Raw genomic sequence first — 19,736 nt, 5'->3', positions numbered from 1 at the left:
AGAAAAACATTTGTTTCATCCAGGGTCCCAACCAGGTCATTTCTACAAAATATCTGAACCCAGATATTGGGTCTCAGCAGTTTCTTCTTTATTTAGGATCCTTGCCTAAACTGTCATTCCCTCCCACTTTCTCCCTTGGGTCTCTCCCCTTCAAAAAGATGGAAGCTAGGATTATGAGTTTGGGTAGGTGGTATGGTGAAGAACAGTAGCCTGATGGGATTCACATACCCCTTCCTCTCATCCTGTGTCAGAAACCTAGTGACTCCTGGCATGGAATTGTAAGCATCCACTTGTCCCATTTTCTCCTCCCTCTCTGCAGTACACACACAAAGAGTAGACTTTAGTAATCTCCGGGGTAGGAACATGCCTGATGCAGTATCCCTGGCATTAGGGAGAAAGAGACTGCTGGTGGCTATTGTGTCTTAATAGCCATCAGAAGCTGGTTGATGATGGGAGTGCAGGGAGGGGGAAGTTTTAGGGGGAAGGAGAGGCCTGCTCTAATTTATTAGAGGCATATACTGGAGGTCTTTGTCAGGAAAGCCTGAATTCCAGTCCTTGACCTTTTAATGTTGTATTTCTCAGTCATTTTATTCTGGAAGTATGCCATTTAAACTCTTTCTGTGAGATAGAAAATTTTGAAAAATGTTTGTGGGGGACTTGATTTATTAAAATGAGGAAATGAAAAGTACCAAGTTATCTTATTTCTCAGTTGATAAAATCTTTACCTTATTTGTTTTCATTCAGAATGTATTTAGCAAGCCAAAAGGAACAAACTCTTCAGCAGTGCCCCTGTCTCAGGGCCAAGTAGTTGTAAGCCCGCCCTCCTCCAGGTCAGCAGTGTCAACAGGAGGAGGTAACACCTCTGCCGTTTCCCCCAGCTCCATCCGTGGCTCTGCTGCAGCCAGCCTGCAACCTCTTGCTGAACAATCCCAGCAAGTTGCTTTAACCCATACAGTTGTTAAACTCAAGTGTCAGCACTGTAACCATCTGTTTGCCACAAAACCAGAACTTCTTTTCTACAAGGTAAAGAGAGATCCTGAAAGGAATTGTATATAAATCATCCAGTAGAAACACTTTTGTGTTTTCAATTTTGATCACTCAATTTGCTTTGACATGAAAAGGACTTCTTAAAGCAACTGTTTAGTTAGCTCTTAATGACTGTTGTTTCTCTGCAGGGTAAAATGTTTCTGTTTTGTGGCAAGAATTGCTCTGATGATTACAAGAAGAAAAATAAAGTTGTGGCAATGTGTGACTACTGTAAACTGCAGAAAATTATAAAGGAGACTGTGCGATTCTCAGGGGTTGATAAGCCATTCTGTAGTGAAGGTATAGACAAAGTTGTTTTATCCACAGAGCATTGGTTGTTATAATTCATGACGACTTGGGCAGTTAAACCATTATTAGTTTTCACATTCTTTTTGTCTTATGAGGTGTAATTAGAAGTATTTTGGAGGCTGGACATGGTGGCTCACGCCTGTAATCCCAGCATTTTGGGAGGCTGAGGTGGGTGTATCACTTGAGGTTGGGAGTTCAAGACCAGCCTGACCAACATGGTGAAACCCCATCTCTGTTAAAAAAACACCGTCTCTACAAAATTAGCCAGGCATGGCGGTGCACGCCTGTAATCCCAGCTACTTGGGAGCCTGAGGCAGGAGAATTGCATGAACCTTGGAGGCAAAGGTTGCAGTGAGCTGAGATCACGCCATTGCACTCCAACCTGGGGACAAGAGCGAAACTCTGTCTCAAAAAAAAAAAAAAAAGTTTTTTTGAATTGTGTTTATGGTTAATTCACTTTAAAGTCAATCTTTTTATTTATTATTTTTGTTTATTTATTTTTTTGAAACAAGGTCTTGCCCTCTCACTCAGGCTAGAGTGTGGTGGCATGATCTTGGCTTATTGCAGTCTCTGCCTCCCGGTTTAAGGGATCCTCCCACTTCAGCCTCCCAAGTAGCTGAAGCTACAGGAGCTTGCCACCATGCCTGGCTAATTTTTTTTATTTTTTGTAGAGACGGGGGGTTTCACCATGTTTCCCAGGCTGGTCTTGAACTCCTGAGCTCAGGTGATACTCCTGCCTCGGCCTCCCAAAGTGCTGGGATTATAGGCGTGAGCGACTGTGCCTGGCTGAAATTCAGTCTTTTTAAATGTTGCAGTAATTGCAATAAAAAACGGTAAAAATGATTACATCAGTGGTATTACTAAAGAAAATCTCTTCATAAGTTTAGCTATGACATCAGAGATCTTTTTGTTCTTGCACTCATTTGTAAAGAGGAACTTAAACAGTTGCTGCTTCTTGGCTTAAAAAACTTTTATACCTCAAATGTTTCTGAATATAAATAGCCTAATATTTAGAGTATATTTAAAAGGTGGTGGCAGGGCACAGTGGCTCACGCCTGTAATTCCCGCACTTTGGGAGGCCAAGGCGAGCCAGATCACCTGAGGTCAGGAGTTTGCGACCAGCCTGGCCAACATGGCGAAATGCCGTCTCTAAAAATACAAAAATTAGCTGGGTGTGGTGACAGGTGCCTATAATCCCAGCTACTCTACTCGGGAGGCTAAGGCAGGAGAATTGCTTGAACCTGGGAGGCGGAGGTTGCAGTGAGCTGAGATCGTGTCATTGCACTCCAGCCTGGGCAAAACGAGTGAGACTCTGTCTTAAAAAATAAAATAAAATAAAAGGTGGTATAAGTTTGGTTTGTGAATATAGAGACTGTCCTGTAATCTAGAGGCAAATAATTGTGTATTAGAAATTAGCTTAAAGTTTTATACCTAAGACCACAGAAACTTATACCTCCTCAGTTAACGTAAATTTGATTTTTCTTCCTTTCATCCCTCTGATCCTCAGTTTGCAAATTCCTCTCTGCCCGTGACTTTGGAGAACGATGGGGAAACTACTGTAAGATGTGCAGCTATTGTTCACAGACATCCCCGAATTTGGTAGAAAATCGATTGGAGGGCAAGTTAGAAGAGTTTTGTTGTGAAGATTGTATGTCCAAATTTACAGTTCTGTTTTATCAGGTAAATGTGATAATATGCTTTTTTGGCTTTCTGAAATCAGTGCAAATTTTTTAAATTTAAAATGTATTCAAATTATGTGAAGAAAAATTTGGTGTTTAGCACTGGATAAAATAAGTTATGGGCTATAATAGAAAAATTCAATTGAATGTAAACATGAAATCTTTGGGATAAAAAGAGTATAGGATTTCTGCAGACTTTGTTGTTGGTTGGATATGTTCCTTTTATTTTTGCCTTCTTATAAGGCACATTGCCCTTATTTGACTTCTTTCAGGTTAGAACTTCACATAATGTTGCCTGAAGTGCCTCTCTCATTCAGGTTACTCTGAGGAATTTGAAGTTAGACCTTGTCTCACTTCATAGGTCAAAGGACAATAGCTGGCAACCATTCCTACCTCATTTTAAAAAAGATTAACTTTTTGAAAGGCTAACAATGGTAGCTACAGTTAATTGAACCACTAATACATGTCTGGTTCTCTGTGTCATTTCATTTAATCCTTACCATAGTCGCAAGAGGTAAGTATATTATTGCCATTTTATAAATAAGGAAAAGGAGAGAGGAGGTCCAGGGAAGTTAAGTAATATGCTCTTGAGGAAGCTGGTAGGTGACAGCAAGACGGCGTCTATAACACTCTGGTGAAATCGCTGTTTGCTTTTCTACCTTACCCCCAAAATAGAATTTTATTGTTGGGGGAGGGTAATATATTTTTCATGATTATATAATTAGGGCCAATCACGGTGCTTAAGACAAAGGATGTCTAATTAAATATTTGCTGAATGAATCAAAATCTTTATGACTCCAAAGCCCATATTATATCAACTGCTGTAAGCTGCTGCTTAATTTTTTAAAAGTTGAACTTATCTTTATTTTTTTTTTTTACTTATTTTTTTCATTGTGTATCTTTTCTTCCCCCATCCCACCTGCCCACCCCCCATCCCCCTGCCAGACAGAATCTTGTTCTGTTGCTCAGGCTGGTGTGCGGTGGCGTGATCAGTGGGCGATGTTGGCTCCCGGTAGCCTCCGCCTCCTGGGTTCAAGTGATTCTCCTGCCTTAGCCTCCCGAGTAACCAGGAGAGGTGCGCACCACCATGCCCAGTTATGAACCTGTCTTTAGATAGATTCCCTTATTGGTAATTTTGAAAACAGAAGAGCATTTTTTTTGTTGTTGTTGAGACAGAGTCTTACTCTGTTGCCCAGGCTGGAGTGCAGTGACGTGATCTCGGCTCACTGCAACGTCTGCCTCCCGGGTTCAAGCGATTCTCCTACCTCAGCCTTCTGAGTAGCTGGGATTACAGGCGTGTGCCACCACACCTGGCTAATTTTTGTATTTTTAGTAGATACGGGGTTTCACCATGTTGGTCAGGCTGGTCTTGAACTCCTGACCTCATGATCTGCCCACCTCGGCCTCCTAAAATGCTGGGATTACAGGCGTGATCCCACAATTACCGTGCCCGGCCACAACTTTTATATTATCTTGATTTAGGGCATCTATATAAAACAAATAATTAAATAAAATCAGTATTTTAAGGTAAGAACCTTACATTTTGTAGTCTCAACTGACTCATATATCGTTTTTGTAGTGCCTCTTTTTATGATTAATGTTATCTTTTCATTATTTTATAGTTTTAAGCTTATCTTGTCTAATGTTTCTTTCTTAGATGGCCAAGTGTGATGGTTGTAAACGACAGGGTAAACTAAGCGAGTCCATAAAGTGGCGAGGCAACATTAAACATTTCTGTAACCTATTTTGTGTCTTGGAGTTTTGTCATCAGCAAATTATGAATGACTCTCTTCCACAAAATAAAGGTAAAATTAAACTTAGCTAATGGGATTTTTATGGCAGTGCTAGGACACTATCAGCACATACAGTTACAAATAATAAAAACAAAATTTCACTGGATTCAAATAGGCTGAATTTCCTTAAATTTTTCTTTAAGAAGTCTAAGATTTCCCCTTGAGGGAAAAGTAATTCTAATACTTTTTGCTTTGATAGTCAAGCACACCAAAAGGCCAATAATGTATATGCACTAATTTTTATAGGAAACTTAGATTTGATTGCTTTTGATTGAATGTATCTGTACATAAATAACTTAAACTAGGGATATATACTATTTAGTTAATAAACCAGAAATAAAAACAGAAAATCAGGGCAAACAAAGGGAGACTATAGTTAATCTAGTTGCTGTGAGTAGTGTAAAATTTGATTCAGAGCTTGCTTATAGGCAAGGAGAAAAGAACAACACATTAATTATCTCAGAAAATATAAAATAGACCAGTTCCTCATGGGTAGCAAAGTTTATCCTGGCTAAGAATAAAATAATTTTGCAAGTAGGACAGCTAATGTGGTCAGAATATCCAGGTGAGTAGATAGATCCATGATCTATTCATAAAGTAGCTCTCCTAAGTATTTCTTTCTCAGTATTAGATTAAAAACATTTGGTAGCTGGGTGCGGTAGCTCGCACCTGTGATCCCAGCACTTTGGAAGGCTGAGACGGGCAAATTACTTGAGGCCAGGAGTTCGAGACCAGACTGGTAAACATGGTGAAGCCCCGTCTCTACTAAAAATACAAAAATTAGCCAGGCGTGGTGGTGTGTGCCTGTAAGCTCAGCTACTCAAGAGGCTGAGGCACGAGAATTACTGCAACCTGAGAGACGGAGGTTACAGTGAGCCGAGATCATGCCATGGCACTCCAGCCTGGGCAACAGAACGATATTCTCTTTCTCAGAAAAAAGAGCCACTTGGTATTATGTTCTCTGATGAAAGCCTGGAGTGCTACCTAATTGACAGAGCTTTGGCTCTTTGCAGTCTGGCCATTGCCTACCTTTGCAGTCTTATTAATGATTACCTTAATCATAAATGCCTTGTGCTAATCTTTCTTGTTAGCCCTCCATTCCCCAGAACCAGTCAGGTTGGTAGTAGAATATTCATTTTATAATATGGGTTAAGAAAACCAGTGTTATGGGGTTGGACAGCTCCCTCATTAACTTATTTATAAAAATTGTCATGTTAAGTTTTTATTTGATGCACACTTAGGTCTAGGAGTTTTAATAGTCACTAATGGAACAGTCCAGTGAATCCTGAAGCTAATACCTGTCTTTTTTTTTTTTCGAGACTAGGTTTTGCTATGTTGCCCAGGTTGGTCTTGAACTCCTGGGCTCAAGTGATCCCCCTATTTCAGCCTCCCAAGTAGCTGGGATTACAGGCTGGTGCCACTATATCCAACACCTGTATTTTTACCTGTTAAATGTCATTTGAGGTTTATAACTTTATAGAATTGGACTCTCTTTAAGTCCTAATGAACACTAATCTGACCAGAGTCACCCAACCTAACATGATACAGAATCAAATATTTATACTGCTTCTTGAAAACCTAGTTACTAAACAGGGTTTTGTGTGCGAGTGTGAGTGTGTATGAGAGAGAGACCCTTTTGCTTATTCCAGGTCTTAACTTTTTATTTTAATCAGTAAATATTTCTAAAGTGAAAACTGCTGTGATGGAGCTCTCTTCTGCAAGGACAGATACAACACCAGTTATAACCAGTGTGATGTCATTGGCAAAAATACCTGCTGCCTTATCTACAGGGAACACTAACAGTGTTTTAAAAGGTATGACTTGATATAATGGCATTTGGCTAAGCCATAGAAGTGAGTGTTGTCTAGCCTAAGTAGTTCTCTTTCAGAGTTTCACTCTTGTTGCCCAGGCTGGAGTACAATAGTGCGATCTCAACTCACTGCAACCACCGCCTCCTGGGTTCAAGCAATTCTCCTGCCTCAGCCTCCTGAGTAGCTGGGATTACAGGCACCTGCTACCACACCCAGCTAATTTTGGTATTTTTAGTAGAGGTGGGATTTTACCACGTTGGCTAGGCTGATCTCAAACTCCTGACCTCAGGTGATCCACCTGCCTCGGCCTCCCAAAGTGCTGGGATTACAGGTGTGAGCCACCATGCCTGGCCAGTAGTTCTTACTGGTAAGATCTTTCTTTATGTGATGTAGGGGAACATGCACCCCCTCCCGCCGCCTCCCCACCCCCACCTCAGGGAAGTGGGTAGCAAGCAAGGTGGTGTGGATGGGAAAGGAAGTGTTTTTATTTTATTTTTGTTTTTTCAATTTTTAATTTTTTTTTTTTGAGACGGAGTCTCACTCTTACCCAGGCTGGAGTGCAGTGGCACAGTCTGGGCTCACTACAACCTCTGCCTCCCGAGTTCAAGTGATTCTTCTGTCTCAGCCTCTTGAATAGCTGGGTTTACAAGTGCCTGCCACCACACCCAGCTAATTTTATATTTTTGATAGAGATGGGGTTTCACTATGTTGGCCAGGCTAGTCTAGAACTCCTGGCCTCCCGCCATGGCCACCCAAAGTGCTGGGATTACAGGCCACCACACTGGGCTAATTTTTTTTTTTTTAAATCAGGCAGGCTCGAGCCATAGACGGCTCAGAGATACTCTCTGGGAAGTGATATTTTTTTAGGAGCCCAAGTGATTTTAATATACCTACTGCTTTACTACCAGAGATTCTAATACTGTCGGATGGGGTTGGGGCCCAGGAATCCTTACCGTTATTAAGCACCCTGAGTGATACTGATGCAGTTTCCTTGTATCATTTTTCTGAGAAACTCTGGTTTAGACTGTAGCCCAGCTTAATGGGAGGAAAGTAACTTCTTGATTTCAGTGTTTACTTCTGTATATTCTAAGGATAATAATGTTTGTTTTAATTTACAACAGGTGCAGTTACTAAAGAGGCAGCAAAGATCATTCAAGATGTGAGTTTGATTGTTAATACTTTTCTTGATAATGCCACTTGGGCTTATGTTCACTTTGGATATAGCATTCTAATATATCTGAATACTTTTCTTTTTGCTGGAAGAGGGTCCTAGTCATTAATCTAAGTCTTGGGCACAACTAACAGTAAAGGGACTGGCATGGGCTTTTGACCATATTTCAGCAGCAATTTCTATTTTGAAGATTATGTAAATGTGGATTGCTGTTCATAGTGGCAAGCTTAGTCTTTAAAAAAGTGGAGTAATATATTGTGCGCTTTTGTTTTGAATCTTACAGTTTAATCTTAGATCATTAGTAAGAATGCATTCTTGATTTATTTTATTATTTGTATTCAGGTTCTTTAATTTATTTAAATTCTTGTTAATTCCACCTGGTTGGAAATAACAAAACTACATTATTTTTCTCTTACTATATTCAAGTATTTTCCTTTAAGTTTTGAAAGTTCAGTGTAGTCCTGTTTTATGCAACTTTGAATTATGTGAGACTGAAAATAGTGCAAAGTAAAAATATATTTAGACTTTCACTTTATGTCTCAAATCTGAAATATTGTGAGACTTCTCAAAATTAAAAGAAATGTTCAAGAAATGCATACTTTCAAGTCTGGCAGGCTGATTGCAAATGATGGCATTGTTGCCCTGTATCTGCATCGCTTTAGCAGGAAAACAAAATTCCCATCATCCTTTATTAGTATCACATGATACTGTATCAGGTCTTGGGTTAATGTTTTTGATGACCATTATGCTTTTTTTTTTTTCTTTTTAGACAGGGTCTTGTTCTGTTGCCCAGGTTGGAGTGCGGTGGCATGATCATAGCTCACTGCAACCTCGAAATCCTGGGCTCAAGCAATCCCCTACCTCAGCCTCCTGAGGAGCTAGGACCACAGGTGTTTTCCATCACATGCAGCTTATTTTGTTTTTTTCTTTTGTTGAGATAGGGTCTCAGTCTTGCTACGTTGCCCAGGCTAGTCTCAAACTTCTGGCCTCAAGTGATCCTCCCGCCTCAACCTCCCAAGCTGTTGTGATTACAGGCATGAGCCGATGGCGCCCAGCTTGTGCTGCTGTCCTAACATTTGCTCCTGATATAATTAAAACTCTTTTTCATATCATAGAACAATGCCATTTAAGTGTTATATTAAGTGGTGGTGCTAGTGCTAAAAAATGTGCCCCAAATTTAATAACTTTAGAACAAAAGTTAGATGTGATAAAAAATCTATGAAGATGACCAAACCACTGCTGTGATATCTCATGCTATTAATTTAGGAGAGTGTACCCAGCAGAATATTAGCGGTAGTGCTCAAAAAACTGAAAGCAGTATTAACGCATGTATGCCTCTTAGTTCACAAAAATTATAACCAGGCAATGATAATGGAATAAATGGAAAAAAATTCTGGTAACACAAGTTGCAAGATCAATGCTGCCATAATGCACCCCTGAGGGCAATCTGTCATCTATGCTAAGGCATCAATATTTTGATTTTGATTTGAAAAGAGGTGACAATGAGACCAAAGGTTTGCTACAAGTCATGGCTAATTCTCCAATTTTAAAGCCCACCAAGGTTTTAGGGAATATAAAAATGAGCCGGCAAGCTGTATCTGCTAACTCCAAAGCTATCAAAACATTTCAGCTTTACCATAATTTAAAGAGGCTTTAACTTGGAAGACAACATAACACCTGCTAATAAGGAATCTGTGAAAGTAGAACAGAAGGTAGATTTGCACAGAGTTCCTGAAGAGGATATTGAATATTTGCTTGGGTTGTCCCCCACGGATTAATAAAGGAAGTCTTGCTAGAATTAGAAAAGCAAAAGCAGCTGGAAGAGGGTCCTAGCAGTCAATCCAGGCCTTGGGCACAGCTAACAGTAAAGTGACTGCCATAGGCTTTTGACCATATTTTAGCAGCAATTACTATTTTTGAAGGTGATCTAAATGTGGATTGCTGTTCGTGGTGGCAAGTCTAAAGATGAAAAATGTATCTGCATACCAGGAAATCCTCAGTGATAAAAAAAAAGAAAGAAAAAACTCTCAAACCACATTAGAGTCATTCTTTAGCAAAAGTCTTCCAAGGAATCAGACCAGCCTTCACAGTAATGTGGAGAGATAGCTTGTCCTAATTTAGTGTCTCGTAACTCTCTCATTATTTGTGTTACTGGAAGATGATAGTAATTTCTCCTTAATTATTTTCAAGCAGTATACCACATTAGATAATTAACTGTCATTAAGTTAACTTGGTATTTATTTGAATATTATGTATTGTGCATTAAATTATATTTTTAAATTACATAATAAATCACTGTGTTGTACATTAATTATTAAACACAATTGTATAATCAAGGTATTAATGTATTATATATTAGTGTTAACATGATTCATAAAAACATTGTATATTAGTTATAGATTTGTGCACTCTGAGAATGCTGCTTTCCTCTGTATATATGAGATAATTAGTCTTGAATTATGTTAGTTTTGAATTATTTAGTTTTTTAGGAACATATACGTCATATTTCATGTAGCTGCCCTATATATGTTTTCCCTATGTGGAGTATTTCTATAATTCACCAGTCATTTAAACTATGTTACAGAATAGTTTTGATTAATATTTTTACTTTAGTCTATAAAAAGTATAATAATAAATAACGTAGTGCTCTTACAATATGAAAAAAAAACAAACCTGACAGTTTTAGAATCTTTTTTTGGTTTCTTTGAGAACTTTGTTGTGAATCTCCCTCAAGTTACTTAAATGGTTTTAAATTTTTGGGAAAGGTAAAAAATACAGAAAATTACAAAGAGGAAAATCTGTAAAACTCAGCAAACTTTTTCTATAAAAGTCTAGATAGTAAATATTTTAGACTTTGCAGGCTCTATGGTTGCAACTGTAGACTCTGTCACCTCTGCCATTGTAGCGAAAAGCTGCCATAAATAATACATGAAAGAGTGAGCATGGCTGTGTTCCAGTAAAATTTTATTTACAAAGACAGATGGTGGGCTGGACGTGGTGCACAGGCCGTAGTTTGGTAACTCCTGCTCTATGATATTCCCAACATCCAGAATTAACCATTGTTAGATTTGGTTTATTTGCTCAGTTTCTTTCCCCTACCTTTTTCTTCTTTTTTAAAAAATTAATCACTACTACCAGTTAGTCTCCCTTTTACATCCCTGGAAGCAACTACTATTATGAGTTTAGCATGTGTTCTTTTAGACAATCTTTAATATTTAATATTAAATGGAAAATATTTAATATTGTTTAAAAAAATATCTATCCATGTTGATACTGAGTAGGTTTGGTACATTCCTGTCGATTATAGTAATGCTTTGCCTGTAGGTACTACATTTTATTTATCCATCGTCCTATTGATGAACATTAGATCGTTTGCAGGTTTTTGCTATTAAAAATCTTTGCAGCTAGGTGCGGTGGCTCACGTCTGTAATCCCAGCACTTAGGGAGGCCAAGGTAGGCAGATCTCTTGAGCTCAGGAGTTTGAGACCAGCCTAGACAACATGGCAAAACTCCATCTCTACTGAAAATACAAAAAATTAGCTAGGTGGTGGCAAGTGCCTCTAGTTCCAGCTACTTGGGAGGCTGAGATGGGAGAATCACCTAAATCCAGGAGTTCAAGGCTGTGGTGAGCCTTGATTGCACCACTGCACTCCAGCTTGGGTGACAGAGACACTGTCTCAAAAAAAAAAAAAAAAAAGAAAGAAAAAAAGAATCTCTGGGGCCAAGTGTGGTGGCTTATGCCTGTAATCCCAACACTTTGGGAGGCCAAGGATCACTTGAGTCCAGGAGTTTGAGACCAGCCTGGGCAACATGATGAAACCTCATCTCTATAAAAAATACCAAAAAATTAGCTGGGTATGATGGTGCACGCCTATAGTCCCAGCTACTCGGGAGGCTGAGGTGGGAGGGTTGCTTGAGCCTAGAAGGTAGGTCAAAGCTGCAGTGAGCTGAGATCACACCATTGCACTCCAACCTGGGTGACAGAGTGAGACCCTGTCTCTAAATAAATAAATAAATAAATAAAAATATCTGCTACAGTGAATATCCTTGTATATGTCTCCTTCTGTGTGTGTAGATGTGTAGAAATGGAAGAGTAGAATTGTTAGGTCAAAGAGCATTTTCATTTTTAGGGCTGTTCCAACTTTTATCCCTACCAACAGTTATGACTGTACCCATATATTACAGCCTCACCATCATTTAATGTTGTCAAATTTAAACTTTTTTTGCCAATCTGTTTGGTGGTATCTTATTGTTGTCTTATTTTATGTATCACTGATTACCAGTAGGTTTGCTTATATTTCTGTTTTTTGGTCATTTGAATTTTCTTTGAATTTCCTGTTTTTAATTTTTCTCCATTTTTGTGTTGAATTATCTTTTTCCTAATGATTTTTAGTTGGTCTCTCTATAATCTGGATTTTCCCCCTTTTCAACTCATTATTTTCATCAACACAAAAATATGCAGTCCTACATCTTATCTGAGAATAATCCTTTTTTAACACCATGGCCCTCCAGCAACTACCCTTTTCTCTGCTCTCTTTATGGAAAAACTCCTCGAAAGGTAGCCTGTTCTTGCCGCCTCTGCCTCCTGATCTGTAATCTCTCCTTAGGTCATTCCAGTCAGGCTTTTGTCTGCAACACTGCACTGAGACTGTTCCTGTCAATATTGCTATCAGTCTTTATATTGCCAAATCTGGTAGTCAATTTACTGTATTTAACAGTCACTCTTTCCTCCTTTCTTGAAATACTTTCTTCATTCAACTTCCGGGACATCATACTTGGCCCTTTTCTCAGTCTACGTTACTTTTAGTGAACTCATGCAGTCCTGTGGTTTATTTATTTACTGATTGATTGAGACAGGGTCTTGAGTGCAGTGGCATGATCTCAGCTCACTGCAACCGCCACCTTCTGGGATTGAGAGACCCTCCCACCTCAGCCTTCTGGTAGTTGGGACCACAGCGGCATGCCACTATGCCTGGCTAACTTTGTACATTTTTAGTAGAGATGAGGTCTCGCTATGTTGCCCAGGCTGGTCTCAAACTTCTGGACTCAAGCCATCCTCCTGCCTCAGCCTCCCAAAATGCTGGGATACAGGTGTGAGCCATTTCTTTTGGCCCAGTCTTGTGGTTTTAAATACCACCTAGATGGTGATTGATTCCTTCTAGATTTATTTAGGTATATTTCTCTTACCCCGACCTTTAAGCTCCAGATTCCTGTATCCAGCTGCCAACTTGACATTTACACTTAGATGATTAACAGCCATCTCAAATAATATATCTAAAACAGAACCCTTTTATCCCTCCAGACTTCTCTTCAGTGATCCCTACTTCTTACCACCTCCATTACCACCTCCTTAGTCTGAGCATCATCATTCTTTTGGATTATTGCAGTGACCTATCTGTCTTCCTGCTTCCATTTTTGTCCTTTGCAGTTTTTTCTCTACACTGTTACCAGAATGATCTTTTAAAAACCCAAATCAGATCATGTCATTCCTCTGCTCAAAAACCTTCAATGACATTCTGAAAAGAATAAAGGAGGCAAAGAGCTAGTTTCCACATATTGAAATTATAGGAAAACTACAGATATAAAGCTGTGTAGTTAAAACAATTGGTACTGGTGCATGAAGAGACAGACAACCCAGTAGAAAAGAAATCCAGAAATAGGTCCAAACATTTTTTTTTTTTTTTTTTTTTTTTGAGACGGAGTCTCGCCCAGACTGGAGCGCAGTGGTGCAATCTCGGCTCATTTCAACCTCTGCCTCCCGAGTTCAAGCAGTTCTCTGCCTCAGCCTCCTGAGTAGCTGGGATTACAGGCGTGTGCCACCATGCCCGGCTAATTTTTGTATTTTTTAGTAGAGACAGGGTTTCACCATCCTGGCTAGGTTGGTCTTGAACTCCTGACCTTGTGATCCACCTACCTCGGCCTCCCAAAGTGCTGGGATTACAGGCCTGAGCCACAGCACCTGGCCCAAACATATATTTAATATATGGGAATTTAGTAATGATAGAGGTGGCATTTCAGATCAGTAGGCAAAATATGGATTATTTAATAAATAATGCTGTGACAACTGAGTAGACACATGGAAGAAAATATAGATTTGCACCTCACAATTTAGACCAAAATAAAGTTCAGATGGAGAAAGACTTAAGAAATTGTAAGTATGTACTCAGAAAAATATAGGAAAAAATTTTAACCATGTAGAAGTCTTTCTAAATATGTCACAAAACCCAGAAGCCATAAAAGAATCAGTGGGGAAATTCAACCGTATTTTAAAATCAAAAGACAAATGACAAAATGAAAAGGTTACATACAACTCATGTTACAAAAATCTAGTGTTTTTTAATATGTAAAGAGCTTCTATGGGCCAGGTGCGGTGGCTCATGCCTGTAATTCCAACACTTTGGGAGGCCGAGGTGGGTAAATGTCTTAAGGACAGGAGTTCAAGACCAGCCTGGCCAACATGGCGAAACCCTATCTCTACTAAAAATACAAAAATTAGCCAGGTATGTCGGCACATGCCTGTAATCCCAGCTACTCAGGTGGCTAAGGCACGAGTAATTGCTTGATCCCGGGAGGCGCAGGTTGCAGTGAGCCGAGATCATGCCACTGCACTCCAGTGTGGGTGACAGAGCGAGACTGTCTAAAAAAACAAAAAGAAAAACAAAAAATCCCCAAGGAACTTCTGTGAATCATTTTAAATGCCAGTAGGAAAATGGGCAAAAGTAACATATGCAAAGATATTTAACTTCAAAATGAGAGAAATACTGGTTAGAACTATGGCTTAATCAGATTGGCAAAGAAAAATGATGGATAACACTGCTAAGGTATTCTTATTGCCAATAGGAGTGTAAATTGATAAAAGTGCTGCAGAGGGCAATTTAGTAGAACCTGTTAAAATTTTAACTTCCATTTACCCAGGAACTCCATTTTTAGGAATTTATCTTTCAGATACATTTTGTACATTTATGAAATGAATCATGTACAAGGATTTTAATCATAGCATTGTTTATAGTAGCAGAAGCTTGAAAACAACCTAATTTAAATTTCACCAGTGGTCAGGGCCATGGTGTATTCACTCTGAGTTATTGTGTGAATTAGAAAAAAATAGCTCTACATGGGCAGGGTCTGAAATGTACCCTTTTTGAATTTCACACCTATTTATATGGCCTGGCAAGTAGAGTTGCTGTGCAGGCATACACAGTGGCCTTGTTCAGGCTGTAGTTAAAACTGAGCAAGGTATATATCCATAACAATGGAATATGGTGCAGTTGTTAAAAAAGAATGTGGCAGCTCAGTATATACAGACATAGAGCAGTCTCAAATATCATGAGTGAAAAAAGACACAAAATTGTGTAACGGTGCCATTTGTGCTACACACACACACACACACGTATATATGTATAGACTATCCCTGGAAGACAACTAATAAATGGGTAATAGTGGTTGCCTCTAAGGATAATTGAATGACTAGGGGAGAATTTTAAAAGGAAAAATTATTTTTTCATTGTGTATTATGTGAATCTTTGAATTTTTTGGCATATCTGTTAAAGAAATATGCATATAATTTTTTTTCAAAAGATGAAGGAAAGTGGTAATGAATATGAATAGAGAGTTCACAGAAGAGGGACTACCAATAATGCTTACATGTGAAAAATAGCTAACTACACTAAAGTAAAATAATTTTTCACTCATTGAGAAATAACAAAATGTTTGGTAATACTCTATTGACTAGGATACTGGGCAAGGCCTACATCTATTGATAATGGTCACATAATTTGATACAACGTCTGTGGAGAGCAATTTTGGCAGTACCATCAGAACTAACATTATGTATTTGGGACCCACCAACAACACTTCTAAGACTTTATTCTGTAGATAAACTAGCACATGTGGAATTAATTTATGTCTAAAGATACTCATGGTAGCATTGTTTATAATAGTAAAATATGTATAACATCCTAGATATGTTCATCAGGGATTCTTCAGATTACTTATGGTACATTTAATAATGGAATACTATGCAAGCTGTTATTGGGCAGCTTTATACAATGTTATGTAAATGGACCTCCAAGATAGTTTGCTAAGTGACAAGAGCAAGGTTCTGAATCTTGGTAATAATAGGCTACACTTTGTAGTCAGAAGCAACTTTGTTTAATTACATACACCATCTCTAGAAGGATATATAGTAGTACCGCTTATCTGTGGCTTGAAAATATTAAATGGAAAATTCCAGAAATGAACAATTCAAAAGTTTTAAATTGTGTGCCATTCTGTGTAGCATGATGAAATCTCATGCCATTCTGCCTGGGATGTAAATCGTCTCTTTGTCTAGCATATCCACACTGTGTATACTACCCATCACTAGTCAGTAGCCATCTCAGTTATCAGGTCACAAGAAGAAGGATGAGTACAGCACATTAAGATATTTTGAGAGTACCTTCACATAACTTTTATTACAGTATATTGTTATAATTGTTCTATTTAATTAGTAGTTACAGTTAACCTCTATGTCTAATTTATAAATAAAACTTTATCGTAGGTATATATGTATAGAAAAAAACATAGTGTGTGTGTGTATATATATGTAGAACCCTATATACATATAGGCAACATATATACATATATGTGTATATAGACATATAGGCAACATATGCATAGATGTGTAGACATATAGGCAACATATGCATAGATGTGTATATAGACATATAGGCAACATATATGCATAGATGTGTATATAGACATAGGCAACATATATGCATAGATGTGTATATAGACATATAGGCAACATATATGATAGATGTGCATATAGACAGGCAACATATGCATAGATGTGTATATAGACAATATAGGCAACATATATGCATAGATGTGTATATAGACAGGCAACATATATGCATAGATGTGTATATAGGCACGTATAACATATATGCATAGATGTGTATAGACATACAACATATATGCATAGATGTGTATAGACACATACAACATATATGCATAGATGTGTATATAGACACATACAACATATATACATATATTGTGTATGTGTATATAGACATATACAACATATATACATATATTGTGTATGTGTATACAATCCTGTATACATATTTCAGGCAACATAGTGGTTGCCTGAAACCATGAATCATACACAACTCTATATACATATATACATATGTATATATAGAGAGAGACAGCACTTAGCACTTATCACTACCTGGAATTATATATATATATATGTATATGTATACATATATACGTATATACATATGGATGTGTATCCATATTATGGATATATTATGGATATATGTATACATATATATGTATATATGTATATACACACATATGTATACACACATATACATATGTATATATACACACATACACATATATACATATACATAGATACATATATACATATATGTATATACATATGTACATATACACATATATACATGTATATATAGGGTTCGGTATGATCCATGGTTTCAGGCAACCACTGGGGGTCTTGGAACATATTCCCGGCAGATAAGGGGGAACAACTGTATAAGAAACTGGGAACAGTGGTTGTGTTCAAGGTTGAGTCTGGGTGGACGGCAGTCATTCATGTATATATTACTTTAATTGCAAAAACCACAATTATTTTTGTACCAATGCAATACTTCTATACATTTTGAATTTTGCACCGAGTTCATGTATTACTTTTGTTTAAGTTAAATTTAAATATAACCTCCAGTGGCTTCCCATCACATTTAAAATACAATTCTAATTTTGTTTTTAAGTGAGACCTTCCAGATCCTATACAATTTAGTTTCTGCCTACCTCTCCAAATGTATCATTCTCCCCTTGCTTACTGTCTTTCAGCCTTGTTCTTGTTGATGTTCCTAAAGCATGCCAAGTTTTCTCCTACTTCAGGGTTTTTGCACCTATAGTCTGCCTGCCTGGACTCTTCTAACTTTAGGCCTTTGCATGGCTTACTCTTTTGAATAATTCAAAAGATCTCTGCTCAGATGTTTACTTCAGAATTGCCCTTCCTCCATACCGTCACTCTCCATTCCTGCACGCTACTTTATTTTCCTCATCGCACTTATCACTACCTAGAATTATATATTATTTGTTTTACTTGTTTATTTTTTGTGTCTTCCTCTAGAATGTAATGCTCATACAAGCAGAACTTTGTCTTGTTTTCTGCTGTATCTCCAGGGCTTAGAACAGTGCCTGGCTTGTAGTAAACATTCAGGAAATAAATATTGAGTGAATACACATGTTTTAAGTACATCCCTCCACTCTGTTGTTTGTCCTATAACTTTGTTTTATAAAGACCTTTGTTTACAGAAGTTTTTTTTTTTGGATTCAAAAATTTTACTTTTTGGCCGGGCGCGGCGCGGTGGCTCACACCTGTAATCCCAGCACTTTGGGAGGCTGAGGCGGGCGGATCACGAGGTCAGGAGATCGAGACCATCCTGGCTAACACGGTGAAACCACATCTCTACTAAAAATACAAAAAAAATTAGCTGGGTGTGGTGGCAGGTGCCTGTAGTCCCAGCTACTCGGGAGGCTGAGGCAGGAGAATGGCGTGAACCCGGTATGCGGAGGTTGCAGTGAGCCGAGATCACGCCACTGCACTCTAGCCTGGGTGACAGAGCAAGACTGTCTCAAAAAAAAAAAAAAAAAAAAAAAAATTTACTTTTTAAGAGCTTTATTACGATAGGCAGAATAGTAGCCCCCCAAAGATGTCCATGTCCTTGTCCACAGAATCTGTGAATATGTTACATTACGTAGCAAAGGTGAGTTAGGGTTCCTAATCAGCTAACCTTAAAATAGAGAGATTATCCTGGATCATCTGAGCAGTTTTAAATTTTGAGGTAGTCAAATATATCAGTCTTTTCTACTTTGATTTACTCTTTTGTGTTTTATTTAAGAATACTTTGTGATCCCAGTCAGGAGTGGTGGCTCATGCCTGTAATCCCAGCACTTTGGGAGGCCGAGGTGGGCAGATCACGAGGTCAGGAGTTTGAGACCAGCCTGGCCAACATGGTGAAACACCATCTCTTCTAAAAATATAAAAAATTAGCCAGGCATGGTGGCGCACGCCTGTGGTCCCAGCTACTCAGGAGGCTGAGGCACAAGAATTGCTTGAACCTGGGAGGCGAAGGTTGCAGTGAGCTGAGATTGTGCCACTGTACTCCAGCCTAGGTGACAGAGTGAGACTTCATCTCAAAAAAAAAAAAAAAAAAAAAAAAAAAGGAAAAGAATATTTTGTAATCTGGTTATTTGAAAGTTCTCTGGTGACTTTAGTTTTTTTTTTTTCCTGAGATCTTTAATTGATGTGGAATATATTTTTGTGTATGGTCTGAGGTTGGATCTAATTTTTCTGAATAGCCAATTGTCCTAATCAACAAGATTAATAATTGTTTTCATTGATCATACTTACTTTAAAAATATATATTATATTTATAATTTTTATATTTATAGTTTATAAATGTTTATATTTATATTTATAAATGTTTTTTAAAATATACAAATTGAACTAATACTGATTGGGAGAAGTAGGAATCTGTGTGTATTTTCCAAGGTGACTTTTTTATTGCAACCACTCTTTCAGAGGAATTATATTTCTCTTGATGTATATCAACTTTCAATTGATAGCAATTATAGTCAGTGATAAGGTACTAAAAAAAATCTTTCTTTGGTTTCTGAATTTGCTTTTAACTAGGAAAGTACACAGGCAGATGCTATGAAATTTCCATGTTCCCAATCTTCCCAGCCTTCCAGGCTTTTAAAGAACAAAGGCATATCATGCAAACCCGTCACGCAGACCAAGGCCACTTCTTGCAAACCACATACACAGCACAAAGAATGTCAGACAGGTATGTATCCTTGTGCGTTCCCATGTACAAAGCTTGTTTTCTGGCTTGTTTGTTTTTGTTTTTTAAGAAAGGAAAAGAAAATA

General features: G+C 38.1%; 1 protein-coding gene across 1 annotated transcript in view; it reads left to right on the top strand.

The window, feature by feature from the left end:
• Positions 1-19,736, top strand: part of ZMYM6 (zinc finger MYM-type containing 6) — a 48,660-nt gene that overhangs the window by 23,414 nt on the left and 5,510 nt on the right. Inside the window, exons 7-13 of the mRNA XM_032159176.2 lie at positions 745-1,023; positions 1,176-1,326; positions 2,843-3,015; positions 4,672-4,819; positions 6,481-6,621; positions 7,740-7,777; positions 19,500-19,653. Coding sequence (XP_032015067.1) covers positions 745-1,023; positions 1,176-1,326; positions 2,843-3,015; positions 4,672-4,819; positions 6,481-6,621; positions 7,740-7,777; positions 19,500-19,653 — 1,084 coding nt within the window. The remainder of the gene's footprint in view (positions 1-744; positions 1,024-1,175; positions 1,327-2,842; positions 3,016-4,671; positions 4,820-6,480; positions 6,622-7,739; positions 7,778-19,499; positions 19,654-19,736) is intronic.

This window comes from Hylobates moloch, unplaced genomic scaffold (assembly GCF_009828535.3).
Source record: "Hylobates moloch isolate HMO894 unplaced genomic scaffold, HMol_V3 SCAFFOLD_8, whole genome shotgun sequence".
NCBI classification, from domain to species: domain Eukaryota; kingdom Metazoa; phylum Chordata; class Mammalia; order Primates; family Hylobatidae; genus Hylobates; species Hylobates moloch.
The sequence above is the reverse complement of the archived record's forward strand: the minus strand, read 5'-3'. Positions and strand labels throughout refer to the sequence as shown.